We start from the raw sequence: 20,714 nt of genomic DNA on the forward strand, positions 1-20,714 counted from the left end.
CTCCTTTCTTAAAAAGTGGGACAACATTAGCCACCCTCCAATCTGCAGGAACTGATCCCGAATCTATCGAACGCTGGAAAATAATCACCAACGCATCCACGATTTCTAGAGCCACCTCCTTCAGTACCCTGGGATATAGATCATCAGGTCATGGAGACTTATCAGCCTTCAGACCTAACAGTCTCTCCAATTCCTGGCAAATATAAATTCCCTTCAGTTCAGGTCCTTCAGCCACTGTTACCTCAGGGAGATTGCTTGTGTCTTCCCCAGTGAACACAGATCTGAAGTACCAATTCAACTCTTCTGCCATTTCTTTGTTCCCCGTAATATATTCACCTGTTTCTGTCTTCAAGGGCCAAATTTTAGTCTTAACCATTTTTTTTCCTTTCACATACCGAAAAAAGCTTTTACTATCCTCCTTTATATTTTTGGCTAGTTTACCTTCGTACCTCATTTTTTCTCTGCGTATTTTCTTCTTAGTAATCCTCTGTTGTTCTTTAAAAGCTTCCCAGTCCTCCGTTTTCCCACTTATCTTTGCTATGTTATACTTTTTCTCTTTTGACTTTATATGTTTCTTAACTTCCCTTGTCAGCCATGGCCACCCCTGCCTCCCCTTAGGATCTTTCTTCCTTTTTGGAATGAACTGATTCTGCATCTTCTGCACTATACCCAGAAATACCTGCCATTGTTAAGAGAAATAGAAACCTATAAAATTCCAACGTAGTAGGTAGGTTAAATCCAGACAGGAAACTCCCGATGATGGGGGAGTTTAGAACCAGGGGTCATGATTGAAGGATACGAGGTAAACTATTTAGGAGTGAGATGAGGAGAAATGTCTTCATCCCGTGAATGGTGAGCCTGTGGTATTCTCTGGCACAGAAAGCAGTTGAGGCCAAATCATGGAATGTTTTCATGTTGGAGTTAGATAAGAGTTCTTAGGGGGACAGTGAGGGAACAGTGACCAGGCGACAGTGACCAGGGGACGGTGACCAGAGGAGAAAGTGGGAGCAGGATACTGAGTTGGAAGATCTGAATGATCATTTTGAATGGTAGTCTTTGGACCTGTGGGAGGGAACCAGAGCATCTGGAGGAAACCCATGTAGACACAGAGAGAATGTACAAACTCCACACAGTTGCCTAAGGCTGGAATTGAACCCAAATCCCTGGCATTGTGCAGCAGCATGCTGCCCTCAACCATGAGCAATCTCACCTTTCAACAACTCCTGGGTCTCTTTGCTGTATGATGCTCTGGCACAATTCCAGAATCCAATGCCAGTTTGCCCTTTAGCCGTTCCCTGATTGCTCGCCATGTTCCAGTGGTTGGCAGTCAGTTGCTGGCGTTGATGAATCGACTGGACCAGGGGCTGGCCAGTGTTAGACACAGAGCAGAAACACCACAACCCGACTCGAGGCCCAAGACTGACCAGAAGACAGGATGACAGCAACCAGAGACTGGACCAGGAGCCAGGTAGATAATGATTGGGGTGGAGTAGTGGGAACAATGATCAGAGACTGGGCCAGTGGGCCTGAGGGGACAGTGACCAGGGGATAGTGACCAGGGAGACAGTGAAGGGACAGTGGCCAGCAGGACAGTGACTGGGGGACAGTGACCAGGGGGATAGTGAGGGAACAGTGGCCAGGGGTCAGTGACCAGGGGGACAGTGAGGGAACAGTGACCAGGCGACAGTGACCAGGGGACGGTGGCCAGGGGACGGAGACCGGGGGGGGGGACCGGTGACCAGGGGACGGTGACCAGGGGGACAGTGACCAAGGGGTCAGTGACCAAGGGGTCAGTGACCAGGGGATGGTGACGAGGGGAACAGTGACCAGGGGGACGGGACTCCGGGGACAGTGACCAGGGGACAGTGACCAGGGGGACAGTGACCACGGGACAGTGACCGGGGGACGGTGACCAGTGGTCAGTGACCAGGAGGACAGTGACCAGGGGGACGGTGACCAGTGGTCAGTGACCAGGGGGACAGTGACCACGGGACAGTGACCGGGGGGACAGTGTGGGGACGGTGACCAGGGGGACAGTGACCAGGGGACCAGTGGTCAGTGACCAGGGGGACAGTGACCAGGGGGACGGTGACCAGGGGGACGGTGACCAGTGGTCAGTGACCAGGGGGACAGTGTGGGGACGGTGACCAGTGGGAGTGACCAGTGGTCAGTGACTAGGGGGACAGTGACCGGGGGACGGTGACCAGGAGGACAGTGACCAGTGGTCAGTGACCAGGGGGACGGTGACCAGTGGTCAGTGACCAGGGGGACAGTGTGGGGACGGTGACCAGGGGGACAGTGACCGCAGACTTAAGTGTGTGGGGCAGAAAGGAACAGTGACAGAGAGACCAGCGGCCGGAGAGAGATTGAGCCGGTGATGGACAGAGAGACCAGCGGCCGGAGTGGCAGCGTTTTGGCGTCAGCTCCTGTTGCTATGGTGACGGTGAGCCCGCCCCGTCCTCCCAGCGTGCAGCGCGGCGACCGGAAGCGGAAACCTGGGCACGCGGAAGCACTGGATGCAGAGGCAGAGCTGGAGAGCAGTGAGGATCTGAGGATCCAGGGGAGGGGGATGGGAATGAGGGGGACATCATCTTGCACCCAGGGACGGCAGGGGTTTGTTGGATCAGCTACTAGCCCAGCAGGAGAAGGTGAGGGCTGCAGATCAGAGCTGAAAATGTGTTGCTGGAAAAGCCTGCAGATGCTGCCTGACCTGCTGCGCTTTTCTAGCAACACATTTTCAGCTACTATCCCAGCAGACCCAGTGAAGGGCAGGGAGGCTATAATGGGGCTGTGTGTATAATGTGAGTTAGGTCACCGCACAGGTATTGTGTGTAGTTATAGGAAGGACGTGTTTGCATTAGAGAGGGAGCAGGGCAGAACCACCAGGATGTTGCCTGGGCTGAAGCACTTCAGCTAATGAAGAGGGGCTGGAGTTGCTTTTCTCAATAGTAGAGATGCCTGTGATCTGTTTGAGTGACACAAAGTGGAGGGGCATTCACAGGCAGGCAGGGAGAAACCTTCCCCCGAGGTGAGGTTAGTAACGAGGGATACAGTTTTAAGGTAAAAGAGCAGGAGGCTTGAGGAACAATTTATTTTTCGAAAGAGGGTTGTATCTGGAATTCACTCCCTGAAAGGATGGTAGAGGTGGGGACCCTCACAACACTTTAGTAGTATTTAGATGAACACTTCAAATGCCACAGCATACAAGGCTCCGGGCCAAATGTCAGAAATTGGGAGTTATAGTATAGGACCTCTTTCCGTGCAGTAAATATTGTGACTCTAATACGGACATTAGAGCAGCTATAGATGAGCTTTCAAACACACATTTTTATTATCATTAACGCCACTTATTTTTCATGCCACAAAATTGTCAACGCTGTTCATCTGCTGCTGAAGCCCAGAATCATACCTCTTTGACCAAGTGTTTGGTCAGAAATTGTATGTGGTGTGATGTTATTATTCTGTTTTATAACATCTTTGCAAAACCCTTTTTGATGTTTGAATGCATTCAAGACTCTACTGTAAACAAGTTGTTGAATTGTTGTTATAGATAAACAAGTACCAGTGATTAACAAGCAGGACAATTTTTTTATTCACTCATGGGATATGAACATCCATGGCTGTCTGGCACATTATCACCTGTCTCTAGCTGCTCTTGAGAAGGTCATGGTGAGCTATCTTCTTGAACTGCTGCAGTCCACATGCTGTAGTTTGACCCTGAGGGAGGGAATTTCAGAATTTTGATTCAGCGACAGTGAAGGAATAACATTTTCAGGTCAGGATAGTGAGTGGCTTGGAGGGGAATCTGCAGGTGCTGATGTTCTTGTGTATCTGCTGCCCTTGACCTTCTAGATGGAAGTAATTGAGTGTTTAGAAGGTGCTGTTTAAGGATCTTTGGTGAATTTCTGCAGTGCACCTTGTGGATGGCATAGGGCTATTCTAACAAAACACCAAATACGCAGTGACACCTTGCTTAAAGGAGAAAAGTTTCCTCTGACCAGGGTACATGCATAAAACTGACATGTCAATGAGATTCTGAATCACAGGTGACTCCCACTCATAAACCAGAGACACACTTGGACAACGTTCCATTTTATTGGTCCCAATTTTACCCATTTTGTTAGGAGAATAATATAGCTTTAGAACAATGTTTGGGTGTTTCAATAAATATTATATACAAATAGGTAAGGCAGAGTAACAGCTAAAGAAATTATCTGTATCAGCAAGTCCATTCAATTCACTTGAGGACAGCAACCCTATAACTACCAAAAACAAAAAAGGCACCAATCCTCACTCTGCTGTAAGTACAAAAAATGCTTTCAATAAAAGGGTTGACAGTAAATTGAATTAAGGCTTATATTTGGCATCTGTCCCTGTATGTGTTAGATATTAATATATTTAATACTAAGAACCTAAAATATCACAAAATAAATTGTTAACCAGGGCAACAGTGCATATGCCACAGCTCAGAGCAACATACATATTGTTTCTCAATCAATCTCTGGAAGCACAGAGTTAAGTTCAAAATACAGATCCCAAAGCCCCTGATAAAGCACAGCTGATGTGTGAATGCACTGTGATGTTTAGTTGCTTGTTGGTTCTGTGTGTTCAAATGTAAATGAATCCTAAGGAACAAAACTGACCATTTAGATCCTAACTGATCAAGTATGAAGACCTTCACTGTATCAGGCTAATGTCAGCAGCCCATCAACATGTTGAGGGTTAGGCTCAGGTCAAAAGGACAGTCATTCACCAGTTTGGAGTGAATGCCCATTGGTACAGTGGACCTATTATGAGTGATGGGCACTGTGATTGGCAGATTAAATACCAATGAAGGTTTCAGATTGAACCTGGTGAGGAACTACATCAACAACACAGTGCAAGTTGAGACACTAGGAGCCAACTGAAGTACAATATTATCAGGAACATTAGATAATAAAGCATAAAGTCACCCATGCGTGCAGCTGCACACTGTCAGAACAGCTGCTTGTGTGCTCAATTCTGCATGCTCACATTACGTACATACTTATGTACTACTCCTGATGTTCCAAGGAGTACATTAATCCTACTAAGCATCATTTGTAACAATTGGTGCCTCACTTCTGAAACTTAATTCTAACCCAACACTGATATGAGAATATGACGACTGCAGCAGAATTGAGCGCGTTATGAAGTTTTCAGTCTGCAGCTTGGTCACTGTTCAGAGATTCCCCTGATGAAAAATAACGAGGTGGAGGTCCACAGCCCACAGATTCTAGAAAGGTCTTTCATGAATACACTTTGTATATCCTGTTTCATTCTGAAAAGTGCTTCTGATTTACTTGTATGGTGCAAAATTATTAAAGGTTAGTAAACATTCCAGAGTCCCCCTACATTGCACAGAACTCCATTATTATCAGTGCTGAAACAGAAAAGGGAGTGTTCCAGTCAATAGCCCCTTCAAGATTCAAACCGTGCTCATAACGAGCAGTGAACAGGTGTCAGCACTATGTCTCAACACCAAACCTGTATGACACACGACACAGTCCTGAGAGATAGGTGAATGCCTTGGGTTCCAGCTCTCTGCCTATCCATTCCCAGCCTTGTTGATTCTGTCACTGTGCCTGCTCATGATTTGGATGCTGACTGCCCTGTGTCTGATCATGATTCATTGCTTTAAGGTCTCTCTGTATTAAAATAACTGCTTTACATTATCCAGTGGAAGAGAGGCACAGTAATTGCAGCAACAACTGGCATTGTAACTCCACAGTTAGTGATCAAGCTGCGTTCTGACCACGCAGAGTCAGTTCTTGGCTAAGGATGCCCTTCTGACCCTGGTTGTTGATAAGCAGAGGGCGGTAATCATTCAACTAATCTGTTCAGACTCTCATCAATGGGTAAATGGGATGGTAAGAAATGGTCAACATTAGAGTGGTGCTGGAAAAGCACAGCAGGTCAGGCAGCATCCGAGGAGCAGGAAAATCGACGTTTCGGGCAAAAGCCCTTCATCAGGAATTCCCGAAACGTCGATTCTCCTGCTCCTCGGATGCTGCCTGACCTGCTGTGCTTTTCCAGCACCACTCCAATCCTGACCCTAACCTCCAGCATCTGCAGTACCCAATTCCGCCTGGTAAGAAATGATATCCACCACTGGCATTACAAAATACTGTATATTGGAGAAACTATTTAGACTGGTCGCAATCATGACGTAGAATCTTATTGCTGAGATTCTAGCTCTGGCCCCTGTCACAAACTCAAATTTCAGGACCCTGGGTATCTACCTGATACAATACCTCAACTCAACACCCTTTCCCCAGAGTGCTTGATGTAATGCATCCTCCTCACCCAATTGTCCAGGGCACTGCAAAACCACCAGAATGGGCAGTGTCTGCAGCCTTGGAGTACACAGTACCTATTGAACCCTCCACACCAGAGAGTTCAACACCTGTAACCCCAGAATGGCCTGTCCTCCATCAGCTGAGTACACAGCGTACTAAGTATCAGTATGGGTGTACATGATATTGATATGTTATCACCGGTAAGGTACTGTTTTTGGATACTCTCGTTGCAAAGATTTCAGTTACAACTGAGAAAGATTGAGAACTTTCTTGTGGTGACAATAGTAAATGCTGTACCACAAGATAACCAGCACACACAGACAGGTAACAATCTGGAGACTTTAGAGTCGTTGTAAGAGTTGCTAGGTCTTGAGAAAACTATTTGTGCAGTGATCGGGCATTGCATGGCAGGAACTGAACAGGATCTTCACACACTGAAAACAAAACTCCAGAGCAATACGTGATGCCGGTGTGACTTGGCCACAGTAAACAACCACAGGGTCAGGCAGAGCCTGTACCTGGGAAACTGCACAAAACTGGACAGTGGGAAAAGGCAGGTTTTAGCTTGAGAAAGAATAATGAATGTGTCTCAGCTGTTGTGTAAAATGCACTAAATACAAATTATACAGGACTGTAGTGACTTCTATTGCACATCAACTAAGGATATATAGTAAATAATCTCTGACAGCACCATGACGGAGCTGCCTAATGTCAGTATGAGACCAAATCTTCTTCCTATGAACAATCAGCAGATGCTGCCAAGTTGAACCAGTCCCAAAAAGTGCAGACCCGTTGGTCAATGTCAGCTGGTGCTGCACTTGCAGCTTCCCATTCTTTCCAGCATTTCCACCAATCACAAATTCTTCTCTTTGGCACTTTTTGACTTTACTTCTGGCTTGTTGCCTAGAAATTTCAACATCTTGCTGGGTTTGAATTTTAACTTTTTCTTTATTTCACTATTGGGATCCTTGTGAAAGTCTGTTTAAAAAAGAAAGCAAGCAGTCAAATCTCTGAAGTAGACAAGTGCATGGTCAGGGCCATCCACTATACCAGATCCCCTCCCCCACAAAGCCTCTGGGGAGGCTCAGAGTCTCATCCTCAAGAGCCCAAACATGATAACCAGATGCAGTCATATAGCAGCAAAAATGTAAAACATGTTCCAGGTGCTTTACATGTTCATTATTGAACACAAGTTGACTGTGGTCAGGTGAGGAAATAGTGGCACAGATGACTGGAAGTCTGGATATGAAGAGAGGTTTGAAAGAGCATCTTTGAAGGCTGAGTGGGACAGAGGGGTTTACCACCTGACTGGACAGCCGAAGGTGCAGCTGCCAACATGGAGTAATTAAACCAGGGGAAGTGCTAAGAGCCAGAACCTGATGAGTAGAGGTATTTGGGAGGATCTAACAACTGCAGGATTGGGGAAATGAGGCCAGAGAAGGTTTTATACACAAGGACAACAATTTCCTAATTGAGGCATTACTCAACCGGGTACCGTGGTAAGTCAGTGCACAGGATAGGCAACAGTGCTGTGCTCCTTTGTGTATCATTATCCAAAACACTGTTTGATAGTCCCGAGAGAAGCAGTATTAAAATGAACATAAAACCATTACTAGACACAGGCAGAAATGATGTATGGAAAATCCCAGCCAGATGGGTCAGGTTACTCCACAGAGTGATGTGACATTACTATTTGTGTATTTAACATGATGATGTTGAGCAGTGGGAAGACTTGAAGCTTTCAGCCAGCAGAGGGCAGACAGAGCTGGGTTTAATGTTCCATCTTTTAATATTGCCTGGGAGTGCCAGAGTATATTTCCAGAAGGCATTTGATAAGGTGTGACATCAAAATTACCGCAGAAAACAAAAGCGCGTGATGCAGAAGTAGAAGATTGGCTCGTGAGCAGAAATTACAGTATGCATAAATAGATCTTTGACTGATCAGCGAGATGTGACGAGTTGAGTCCTGCACGGGTCTGTGATGGGGTCCCAGCATATTACAATCTACACCAGTGACTTAGATGAGAGAAGCAAAGACATGGCGATGAAATTTGCAGATGACAGCAGGATAGGTAGGAAAGGATGTTGTGAAGACAGAAGGAGCTTTTAGATTAATGTAGATGGAATGAGTGGGCAAAAATCTGGCCAATGCAATATAATTTGGGAAAACGTTATTCATTTTGGCAGGAAAAATGAAAAAGCATCAGAGGAAAAAGGCTCTCACGGTCCACTTTACTTAACCCTCTAATTACCTTATATGTCTCGATTAAGTCACCTCTCAACCTCTTTCTAACAAAAACTACCTCAAGTCCCTCAACCTTTCCTCATAAGACCTTCCCTCCATACCAGGAAACATCCTAGTAAATCGCCTCTGAACCCTTTCCAAAACTTCCACATTCTTCCTATAATGTGGTGAACAGAACTGTACACAATACTCCAAGTGCGGCTGCACCAGAGTTTTGTACAGCTGCAGCATGGCCTCATGGCTCCGAAACTCAATCACTCTACCAATAAAAGCTCACACACCGTACATGCCTTCCTAACAACCCTATCAACCTGGGTGGCAACATGTACATGGACACTGAGATCTCTGTGCTCATCTACACTACCATTAGCCCGTTACTCTTTATTTCTGTTGCTCCTTCCAAAGTGAATCACCTCACACTTTTCCGCAATAAACTCTATTTGCCACCTCTCAGCCCAGCTCTGCACCTTATTTATGTCCCTCTGTAACCTGCAACATCCTTCCTCACTACCTACAACTCCTCCGACCTTAGTGTCATCGCAAATTTACCAACTCATCCTTCTATGCCCTCATCCAGGTCATTTATAAAAATGACAAACAGCAGTGGCCCCAAAACAGATCCTTGAGGTACACCGCTAGTAACGAACTCCAGGATGAACATTTCCCATCAACCACCACACTCTGTCTTCTTTCAGCTAGCCAACTTCTAATCCAAACCACTAAATCACCCTCAATCCCATGCCTCTGTATTTTGTGTAATAGCCTACCGTGGGGAACCTTATCAAACTTCTTACTGAAATCCATGTACACCACATCAACCGCTTTACCCTCATCCACATGTTTGGTCACTATCTCAAAGAACTGAATAATGTTTGTGAGGTACGCCCTACCCTTCACAAAACATTGTTGACTATCCCTAATCAAATTATTCCTCTCTAGATGATTATAAATCCCATCTCTTTTAACCTTTTCCAACGCTTTACCCACAACCAAAGTAAGGCTCACTGGTCTATAATTACCAGGGTTGTCCCCACTCCCCTTCTTGAACATGGGGACATTAGTTATCCTCCAGTCATCTGGAACTATTCCTGTAGGCAATGAGGACATAAAGATCAAAGATCAAAGCCAAAGGCTCTGCAATCTCCTCCCTGGCTTTCCAGAGAATCCTAGGATAAATACCATCTGGCCCAGGGGGTTTATCTATTTTTACACTTTCCAGAATTGCTAATATCTCCTCCTTGTGAATGTTAATCGTGTCTAGTCTAGTAGCCTGTATCTCAGTATTCTCAACAACATTGTCTTTTTCCAGTGTGAATACTGACGAAAAATATTCATTTAGCACTCCCCTATCTCCTTGGACTCCACGCACAACTTCCCACTACTGTCCTTGATTGGCCGTAATCTTTCTTTAGTTATTCTTTTATTCCTGCTATACTTCTGTGTTTTATGCTTCAGATAAATACAGAAGAACCTCGATTATCCGAAGGACACGGGCAGACAGTATTTCATTTGGTTACTTGAATTCCGGGTAACAGTTTAGCCAAGTACCGGGACCTTGCGATCTTGCCGGATAATCAAATGCCGAATAATCGACGTTCCTCTGTATTTCTATCGGTCAAATTTTCCGGTTAGGCATTCTAAACTTATTCAATAAATTCAGAAAATGTCAAAATCCAGAATGATATGGTCCCAATATTCTGATCTGGAGAAATTACAATGTATATTATGTGTAAATGATAACATCTTGCATTTAAATGGTGCCATTAAGGTAGTGAAACATTGTTTAACAGACGTCTGTCAATCATTGCACAAAACGTGACACCAAACCAGGTAATGAGATATTTTGGCAGATGACCAAATGTTTAGCCAAAGAAGTTGGTTTTAAGAAACACCTTAAATGGAGGAATAGAGGCAGTAACATTGAGAAAGGCAATTCAAGAGTTCAAGACCATGACCACTTATGGTGGGATGAAGAATAAAAAAATCAGAGATGCTTAAGAGGTCAGATTAGAGGAAAACAGGTATCTTGGAGCTCTGCAGAACTACAGGTGGTTAGGGATGAATGGGCAGGGCCAGCTAATGAGTTAAGGGAATTTTACAATGTTCTTAACAAGAAGCCAATGTAGTTGAGTGACCACAGGTGGTGGTGTGTAAATTATATTTGGAGCAAATACCTTACCTTTGTTTTTTATCATTGCTGCCAACAATTTATCTTCCTCTTCCTCTCTGTAAGACAGGAATGAGAATTAACTCATCGTTTTCACTCTCTTACGTTAAACAAAATGACAATGTACTCGACAATCCTGTATTGATCACCTTCAGATGGGAAGATTATAACTCAATATCCTGGGTCAGTTAATCTGACAGAAAGCTGGTAACCCACTATCCTACTACTCCAGCACCCTAATCGTAGTGATTTCTCTCATCTTCCCCGATCCATCTCAGACTCTTCCCTTCTTTGATTTCTCTTTCCATTTCTGGGGATAGGGCGTCCACTATTGGCTCTCAGTCACCTCGACTACACTCCTTCACACTGCTTCCTGCAAGGATTCCATTCCATTCTCCCAGTTTCTCCATGGCATCTGATCTGCTCCCACATTCCACTGGGTTGCCTCAGAAATGTCGTCCTTCTCCCTCAACAGAGGACTATTCCTTTGCCAATAACCGAGCCTTGAGCCATGTTGGTCTCATCTCCCACAGTTCTACCCTCATTTCTTCCCCACCCTCCCACATCAGTGCTAGGATTCTTCTTGCCCTCATTCTCCACCCCAGTAGTCTCTGCACTCAAAGAATAATGCCCTGCCATTTCTACCACCTCCAGCAGGATACCACTGCCAAACACAACCTCCCTTTCTCACCAACACTGTCAGCATTCCATGGGACTGTTCCCTCTGTGACATCCTGCTCCACTCTTACATGATTCCTAACACTTCCTCACTCCCCCAAGGCACCTTCCCATGTAATCAGAGAAGATGTAACATTTGCCCTTCCACCTCCTTACTGAGGCCCCGAGCACAGCGTCTAATTGTACGTCTTTCAATGCAGTCTACTGCATTCACTGCTCACAATGCAGCCTCCTTTACACAGCAGGACCAAACACAGACTGGGTGACCACTTTGTGGAAAACCTCCTGTCAGTAAGAATAACTAACCTTCCAGTTGCTTGCTATTTTATACACCATCTTGCTGTCATGTGAACATTTCCACCCTGGGCATCCTTCAATGAATCTCAATACAAACTTGAAGAACAACATGTTGTTTTCTGCTTAAGCACTTTATATCCTCAAGGTTTTAGTACTGAACTCCAACAATTTCATGGTACACTCTGGTCTCCATTTCGATTGAATTACACCACCCTTCAAAACCAGTGTTTCATTGGCTTTGCGTTCACCTATTACTTACACCAACATGATGTCTCCATCTCTTCTTGACCATGATTAATACTCACTTTGTCTTCTACTCTGGGCCTCCCCCTCAATCTGGTTCACTTGCTCCTCCTCCCCCTTTATTAAGAGCAGAAAGACCGACTGTTTTCCAGCTCTTTTCACTCGAGGAGCTATCCTGAACTTGCAACATGAACTGTTTCTCTTGCCACAGGTGCTGTCAGACCTGTTGAGTTTCCCGCACTCTCTATTTGTGTGACCCTAAATACTGAATAGGTTACCGCTGCCGGTCTTCATCCAGGCTGTTGATGATGGCATTTCTTTGCTCGATGACCGTAATCAATTCCTGCATCAACTCTGCCTCTCGTGCTCGATCCTCATCGGTCCAATCTTTCTCTACAGGGACAAGTGAAGCAGTGAGCAGCCTGAAGGAATTGAGTGGGGAAGCTAAACCGAGTGTACTGTGCAACCACAACTCACCCGGTTTGTTAAGTAGACAGCGTAGTTCATACTCCACGTCAGCTTGCCGTTCCTCCAAATTCTGCTGCTTGAAACTGTGAGATTGGACAGGGTTCACGTTACAGCAACAGATTTCAGACTGAGGCAGCCTCCCCAGTTAAACAACAACCGATTCCTATAGAGAAGCTTATCTATCCAGACTCCTTCACTAACTCATTAGGGCTAGGAAATGGCAGCGCACTTTATCCAACAGTTACTGTCCTCATTCTCTCACCACCCGTGCAATCCCTGGAGACTCCCATGCCTGGTCAGGTCAGGCCCATCAGTGGTGGATTAGGGGCTGGGACAACTCATTGATATAAAACTCCACTACAGAGCAGAGCAACAGCCTGGGGCCAAAACACAGGAGCCTGATGATAGACCAGGCAGCATAACAACTGATAGAGGAACAGGCACAAGGAGCAGGCAGTACAGCAAAGAAAAGGGGGAAGGGAGTAAAGGGAAAGAGAAGCAAAGGAGGAAACATAGGGCTGGAATGGCACTATCACTCTGCTTCATTTAAAGACCATAATCAGATGATAAACTGCATCAGTCCAAGTTGACCTAGCTGTGCTGCAGAGGAACACAGGTGGAAACACAGCTTTGCACAAACGCTCTAAACTTACACACAGGGTGCAGCACAGCATGAGAAAAAACGGCTTTTTTTCACAAATTTGATTGAGTTTTTCAGCAAGTGATGAAGACAATTGATGAGGGTAAGGCAGTGGATGTTGTCTACATAGACTTTACTAAAGCAACTGACAAATGCTGTCATAGTAGGCTGGTCCAGAAGATTAAGTCACATGGGTACATGGTGAGTTGGTAACTTGGCTTGGTCACAGAAGCTAGTTGTGCAGGGTATTTTTTCTGATTGGCAGTGAAATAACTCTGTAGAAGCCTGTACCCCATCACCAATTTACCCTTTATTTACATGTGCGGAGTCTTTGTCATTGATCTACCAACCTCAGAGCACAGGGTGGTGTGTGAATGAAACGAGCTGCCAGAGGAAAGCAGGAGGTGGTAGGTAAAATAGCAACATTTAAAAGGCATCTGAATGGGTACCTGACTAGGAAGGGTTTAGAGGGATATGGGCCAAATGCTGGCAAATGGGACTCGATCAGTTGAGGATATCTGGTTGGCGCAGGTGGGTTGGACTGAAGGACCTGTGCTGTATAACTAGACATGAAGTCATGTTGCAGCTGAACCACACTTTAGTTCAAACACATTTGGAGTATTCTGTATAGTTCTGGTTGCCACATGATCGGAAAGATCTGGAGGCTTTGGACAGGGCGCAAAAGAGGTTTATTAGGATATTGCCTAGATTGGAGTATAATAGCTATAGGAAGGGTGGACAAACATGGATTGTTTTCACTAGAGAATCAGAGGCTGAAAGGTGATCTGACAGAAGTATATAAAATTATGAGAGGCTTGGAAAAGGTGAATAGTCCGACTTGCTTTCTCAGGGGAAATTTCAAATAATAGGTCAAGGTGAGAGGAAGAAAGTTTTAAGGATGTGTGCAACGTTTTTTACGCAGAAGACGATAGGTGTCTGGAATGCACTGCCAGGGAGGTGGTAGACACAGAGACGATAGCAATGTTTAAGAGGCATTTCGACGGACACATGAACAGGCAGGGAGTAGAGGATAGGGAATACGTGCAAGCAGGTGGAATTAGGTTAGAATGGCATTATGGTCGGCTCAGATATCATGGCTGCTCCTGTGCTGTTCTGTTCTACATTCTTAATGAGGTGGCTGAGGACTGGCTGATGTTACACTGACAGGCGGTAACAACAGGGGTCCCTGCAGACGGCCTTTCCTTTCTGTTCTGCCTTCGCCTAGCTACCCCGAGACCAGAGACACCTCAGCAATGTCCCATCACCATCAAATATTAGGGAATGGGAATGGCTGGCATTTCCAAAGTAAGGACAATCCAAACATGCACAAGGTTATTGTGATGCAAGGAGCTGAAACATGGTAAAGGGAAGAGAATAAATGAAATAACACAGCAACTCACGTGTAAACCAGCTCTGACTCACGGCGAACCAGCATGTGCTTCTCATGGATTAGTTTGAACCAATCAACCAGGAGATCATCTTCATCTTCATCTGAGAGTGCAGGTGAAACAGAAAATGAGCACTGACAGGGAGGTATCAAGACCTCGTTCCCTTCCTGGAAGCAGGCCCACCTGCCCCTCCCTCCTAAGGGGTTGTCACCTCCCCACAATGTGGCAGATCGAGGACAGCTTCCCAACCCCTCTCTTAGCCTTTAGCTGTGAATGATACAACTTCTCCTTTAGCCAGCTGAACAGTGTACTATTCAGGAATAGTACTCTTGTAACCTCCAGTAATCCAGAAATTCTGCACTGCTCCAAACTCTGGTTTCTTTTCCATTCCCCATTTCTATTGCTCAGAAATTGGAGGCCATGCCCTCAATTGTCCAGGCTCCAGATGCTGGTGTTCCCTCCCTGTATTCTCCCATTTTCACAAAACAAATTCAACTTAAAGGGTATAAGCATCACAGCATCCTGATACAAGCTGGGCATAACTTGGGAAATTGTTTACAATGTCTTTAGAATCAAAAGGGAGGTTGGAAGAAAGGGGGTTGTGGCTGTATTAGGATAGAAGACAATTACAGCATTAGAAATATCAGGAATGAGCACTTGAGTGGGATTGAAAACCAAAATGACTTTAGGATTAGATTAGTGATCTTTCGATCGCAGCGATAAAGTAGCAGGATATAAAAGACCGAGGAACCCAGGACAAAAGAACAGGGATAGGTCATTCAGCTCCTTGAGCCAGTTCCACCATTCAGTTCAGATCAATCCTGACCTGTGGCCTAACTCCATATTCCTGCCTTTTTTTTTAGATTAGATTAGATTACTTTACAGTGTGGAAACAGGCCCTTCGGCCCAACAAGTCCACACCGACCCGCCGAAGCACAACCCACCCATACCCCTACATTTACCCCTTACCTAACACTACGGGCAATTTAGCATGGCCAATTCACCTGACCTGCACATCTTTGGACTGTGGGAGGAAACCGGAGCACCCGGAGGAAACCCACGCAGACACGGGGAGAACGTGCAAACTCCACACAGTCAGTTGCCTGAGACGGGAATTGAACCCGGGTCTCTGGCGCTGCGAGGCAGCAGTGCTAACCACTGTGCCACCGTGCCGCCTTTGGTCCATATCTCTTAATAACTTTGCTCAACAAAAATGTATCTATATCAGATTTAAAATGAACAACTAATCCAGGATCTATTGCTATTTGTGGAAGAGAATTCCAAACATCTACCATCCTTCATGTATAGAAGTGCTTCCTAACATCTCTCCTAAATGGTCTGGCCCTAATTCTTAGACTTGCCTCTAGTTCTAGAATTCCCAAGCAGTTGAAATAGTTTATCTATCCTTTCCTTTCCTGTTAATATCTTGAAAACCTCAAACAGATCACCCCTTAACCTTCTAAATTTGGGAGAAAACAGGCCTAATTTGTATAATCTCTCCGCATAACTTAACCCAGACAGAATTCTTGTAAATCTATGTTAATATAACTTCTGCATTCTTACAATCCAGTCCCCTAGATATAAAGGCCAGCATTCTATTAGTTTTCTTGATTATTTTCTATGTCTGTTTGTGACATATTAAAGATCTATACACCTGAACCCCACGTCTCTTTGGACATCCACTTTATTTAACTTCATACCATCTGGAAAGTACCCTTGTCTATCCTTTCTTGATCCAAAACGGATAACCTCACACTTGCTTACATTGAATTCCATTTGCCACAGCTTTGCACAAACACTTGATCTATCAATATTCCTTTGTAATTTTATGTTATCATCTACATTGTCTACAATGCCACCTAGCGTTGTGTCATCAGCAAATTTGGAATATGACTTTCTATGCTATTATCCAAGTCGTTGATATACAATGTGAATAATTGAGATGCTAACAGATTCCCGTAGGACACCACTGGTCACTCTTGCCATTTTCAGTAAAGGTACTTACCTATTATCCCTACTTTCTGTCGCTTGCCAGTCAACCAATTTCCCAGCCATGTCAGCAATCTGTCCTCAGATCCATGGGCATCTACCTTTGTTAACAGTCTCTTATGTGGACTTTATCAAATGCTTTCTGGAAGTCCACGTAAACCATCATGTATATTTGTTCTCCCGACCACTACCTTAGTCACCTCTGAGACCTCCTCTTCTGGTCAGTTCAGAAGAAGGGTGACAGGACACAAAACATTAACTCTGATTTCTTTCTACAGATGCAGCCAGACTTGTTGAGTTTGTAGAACATAGAACCAAGAAAAGTACAGCACAGAACAGGCCCTTCAGCCCATAATGTTGTGCCAAGGATTAATCCTAATGTAAAATAAAATAACCTAACCTACGCACCCCTCAACTCACTGCTATCCATGTGCATGTCCAGCAATTACTTAAATGTCCCCAATGACTCTGCTTCCACCACCGTCACTGGTAACGCATTCCATGCGTTCACAACTCTCTGCGAAAAGAACCTACCTCTGACGTCTCCTTTATACCTTCCTCCTAACACCTTAAAACTATGACCCCTCGTACCAGTCAATCCTGCCCTGGGGAAAAGTCTCTGGCTATTGACTCTATCCATGCCTCTCATTACCTTGTATACCTCGATCAGGTCACCTCTCTTCCTCCTTCTCTCCAGAGAGAAATGTCCGAGCTCAGTCAACCTCTCTTTGTAAGTCAAGCCCTCCAGTCCAGACAGCATCCTGGTAAACCTTCTTTGCACCCTCTCCAAAACCTTCATATCTTTCGTATAATAGGGTGACCAGAACCGGACATAATATTCCAAATGTGGTCTCACCAGGGTCTTGTAGAGCTGCAGCAAAACCTCACGGCTCTTAAACCTGACCTCCCTGTTAATGAAAGCCAAAACACCATATGCTTTCTTATCCACTTGAGTTTCTCCAGTAATTTCTGGTTTTGTTTCAGAATTCCAGCATCTACAGTCCTTTGTTTTATTTTTGAGATCAGAGACACATGCTACAAAGGCAGTGGGTGATAATTTAGTTTTCTCTTTACATTAACTTTCATCTTAAGTTTAGGAAACTGGTCAGCATGGACGGGTTGGGCCGAAGGGCCTGTTTCTATGCTGTATGACTCTATGTAGACTGGGGAAGCAGAGTAGGATAGACCATTTCTGATGATTGCTCTCATTGCTTTTCAGCCACATCCCATTCCCATCTTGGAATCTTACTTCCTCTCTTCCTGTACGAAGGAAAAACTCACTGCCTAAAAATGTGGTACAGGTGGGAACCCTAACAACATTAAAGTAGTATTCAGATCATCATTTGAAGGACCGAAGCATACAAGCTAAGTGCTGGGAAACGTAATGAGAGTAGATAGGTGCCTAATGACCAGCGTAGACACAATGGACCGAAGGGCCTTTTCTCATACTGTAAATATGTGTGACTATAAAGCAAGTGATGGAAGTGTCAGTGGGGAGCACTTGGGTACCAGTGACCATAATTCCATTAGTTTTAAAAGAGTTATGGAAAATAACAGATCTGGTTCACAAGTAAAAGTTCTAAATTGGGACAAGGCCAATTTTGATGGTTTTAGACGGGAGCTTTCAAATGTTGATTGGAGAGGCTGTTTGCAGTCAAAAGGATGTTTGGTAAGTGAAACGCTTTCAAAAGTGAGTCAGTGAGGGTCTGGGGCCAGCATTTTCCTGTGAGTGAAGGGTAAGGTTGGCAGGAGTAGGGAATCCTGGATGACTAGAATTATTGAGGCCCTGATAAAGAAGGGGGTATATGCCACGTATAGGCAGCTGGGGTCAAGTAAATTGTTTGAGGAGTGTAGAGGGTGTCAGAGTACATTTGAAAGAGAAATCAGGGGACATAAGATAGCATTAGCAGATAAGGTAAAGGAGAATCCAGAGATTCTGCAAGTATATTGAGGGCAAAAGAATAACTAGGGAGAGAATAGGGCCTCTTAAAGATCGACAAGGCATCTGTGTCTGGAGCCACAAGAGATGGGTGAGATTGTAAATAAACATTTCTTGTCAGTATTTACCGTTGAGAAAGGCAAGAATGTTAGGGAACTTGGGAAAATAAAATAATGTCTTGAAGGCAGTCTACATTACAGAAAAGGTGGTGCTGAAAGACTTAAAATGCATTAAGATAAATAAATCCTTGGGACCTGATGAAGTGTATCCTAGGAATTTGTGGGAGGCTAGGCAGGAAATTGCAGAGCCCCTAGTGGACATTTGTGTCTCGACAGCCATAGGTGGAGAGCCTGAAGATTGGAGGGGTGGCTAATGTTGTGCTATTATTTAAGAAAGGCTGCAGGGAAATGCCTGAGAAATACAAACCAGTGAGCCTTATGTCCATTGTGGATAAGTTGTTAGAGAGGGTATTCTGAGAGACAGGATCTACATGCATTTGGAGAGGCAAGGACTCATTTGGTATAGTCAGCATAACTCTGTGCACGAAAAATTGTGTCTCATGAATATAATTGTGTTTTTTTGAAGGGGTGACCAAGAAAGTAGATGAGGACAGTGCGGTAGACGTTGTCTACATGGACTTTAGCAAGGCCTTTGACAAGGTACTGTATGGTGGGTTGTTGAATAAGATTAAATCTCACAGGATCCAGGTACAGCTAGCCATTGGATATCAAATTAGCTTGGTGATAGAAGACAGAAGGTGATGAGCGAGGATTGTTTTACAGACTGGAGGCCTGTGACCAGCAGTGTGCCACAGGGATTAGCGCTGGTCCACTCTTATTTGTTATTTACATAAATGATTTGGATGAGAATTTTGGAGATATGGTTTGATGATTGGTGATAAGAGTGGACAGTGAAGGTAATCTGGGAGATCTGAATCAACTGAGCCAGTGGGCTGAGGAATGGCAGATGGAGTTTAATTTAGGTAAATGCAAGGTGTTGGATTTTGGTGGGTCAGACCAGAGCAGGACTTAGACAATCAATGGGAGGGCCCAGGGCAGTGTTACTGAACAAAGAGTAGAGGTACAGGTTTATAGCTCCTTGAAAGTGGAGTCACAGTGGACAGGGTGGAGAAGGCGGCCGTGGGCATAATCGGTCAGAGCATTGAGTATAGGAGTTGGGATGTCTTGTTGCATCTGTACAAGATGTTGGTGAGGCCATATTTGGAGTACTGAGTGCAGTTCTGATCGCCCTACTTTATAGAAATAATATTATTAATCTAGAAAGAGTGCAGAAAAGATTTACTAGGATGCTGCCTGGACTGGAAGGTTTGAGTTATGAGGAGAAGTTGGATAGGCTGGGACTTTTTCTCTCTGGACAGTAGGAGACTGAGGCGTGACCTTATACAGGCTTATAAAATCATGAGAGGGAGATCATAAGGTAGATAGCCAACAGGTTTGCCTCAGGGTAGAGGAGTCTAAAACTAGAGGGCATAGGTTTAAGGTGAGAGGGGAGAGATACAAAAGGGTCCAGAGGGGCAATTTTTTCACACAGAGGGTGGTGAGTGTCTGGAGAGGACTGCCAGAGATAGTGATGGAAGTGTGTATGATTTTGTCATTTAAGAAACATTTAGACAGGTACATAGACAGGAAAATGGATGGAGGGAGTATGGAGAGATACGGACCAAACATAATCAAATAGGACTAGTTTAATTGTGAAAACTGGGCGGTGAGGGCACGTTGAGCCAAAGGGCCTGTTTCCATGCTGTAGGCCTCTATAACAATTACCCACACCTGCTTCTAGTTAAACTTCTCATCATTGTTTTAAAATTAATGACATCACCCCTCTCTTCCACTGAAATGTCTTCCAGCTTGAAAACTGTTTCTCTAAATATGGCCTCTTGACCACTGTTTATGTAAATCACTATATCAGTCAGCTTCTCTGAGACTAAGTACGGAGATCCAATCTTCCCTCTACCTCACTTTCCTCTTGTAGAATTGCTTAAAACCTCTTCCTGGCGAAACTGCTCTCATATCTTTGGCTATGCTCAGTGTTAACACTTTGATTTATAATGCTCTGAAGGATATTTATATATATGAAAGATGTAATGTAAATTCAAATTGCTGTTGACCAGCTCAAGTTCCAAAAATGGCGAACAATATGGAGTCATAGAGATGTACAACATGGAAACAGACCCTTCGGTCCAACCCGTCCATGCCAACCAGATATCCCAAACCCAATGTAGTCCCACCTGCCAGCAGCCGGCCCATATCCCTCCAAACCCTTCCTATTCATATACCCATCCAAATGCCTCTTAAATGTTGCAATTGTACCAGCCTCCACCAC

The 20,714-nt window shown here is 44.7% G+C and overlaps 1 protein-coding gene and 1 long non-coding RNA gene across 3 annotated transcripts in view; both read right to left on the reverse strand.

Annotated features, from left to right (window-relative positions):
• Positions 1 to 2,016, reverse strand: part of LOC122541986 — an 8,095-nt gene extending 6,079 nt beyond the window's left edge. Inside the window, exon 1 of the long non-coding RNA XR_006309737.1 lies at positions 1,211 to 2,016. This is a non-coding gene — a long non-coding RNA (uncharacterized LOC122541986). The remainder of the gene's footprint in view (positions 1 to 1,210) is intronic.
• Positions 2,017 to 6,026: 4,010 nt separating this feature from the next.
• The window catches only part of LOC122542340 (MICAL-like protein 1), an 80,788-nt gene continuing 66,100 nt past the window's right edge, over positions 6,027 to 20,714 (reverse strand). For both annotated transcript variants that reach the window (XM_043680008.1, XM_043680010.1), the window contains 5 exons: positions 14,456 to 14,546; positions 12,425 to 12,498; positions 12,226 to 12,340; positions 10,742 to 10,788; positions 6,027 to 7,295 (listed from right to left, as the gene is read on the reverse strand). In XM_043680008.1, coding sequence (XP_043535943.1) covers positions 7,171 to 7,295; positions 10,742 to 10,788; positions 12,226 to 12,340; positions 12,425 to 12,498; positions 14,456 to 14,546 — 452 coding nt within the window. In that variant the 3' untranslated portion in view covers positions 6,027 to 7,170. The remainder of the gene's footprint in view (positions 7,296 to 10,741; positions 10,789 to 12,225; positions 12,341 to 12,424; positions 12,499 to 14,455; positions 14,547 to 20,714) is intronic.

The sequence above is a fragment of the Chiloscyllium plagiosum genome, chromosome 39 (genome assembly GCF_004010195.1).
Source record: "Chiloscyllium plagiosum isolate BGI_BamShark_2017 chromosome 39, ASM401019v2, whole genome shotgun sequence".
Taxonomy (NCBI): domain Eukaryota; kingdom Metazoa; phylum Chordata; class Chondrichthyes; order Orectolobiformes; family Hemiscylliidae; genus Chiloscyllium; species Chiloscyllium plagiosum.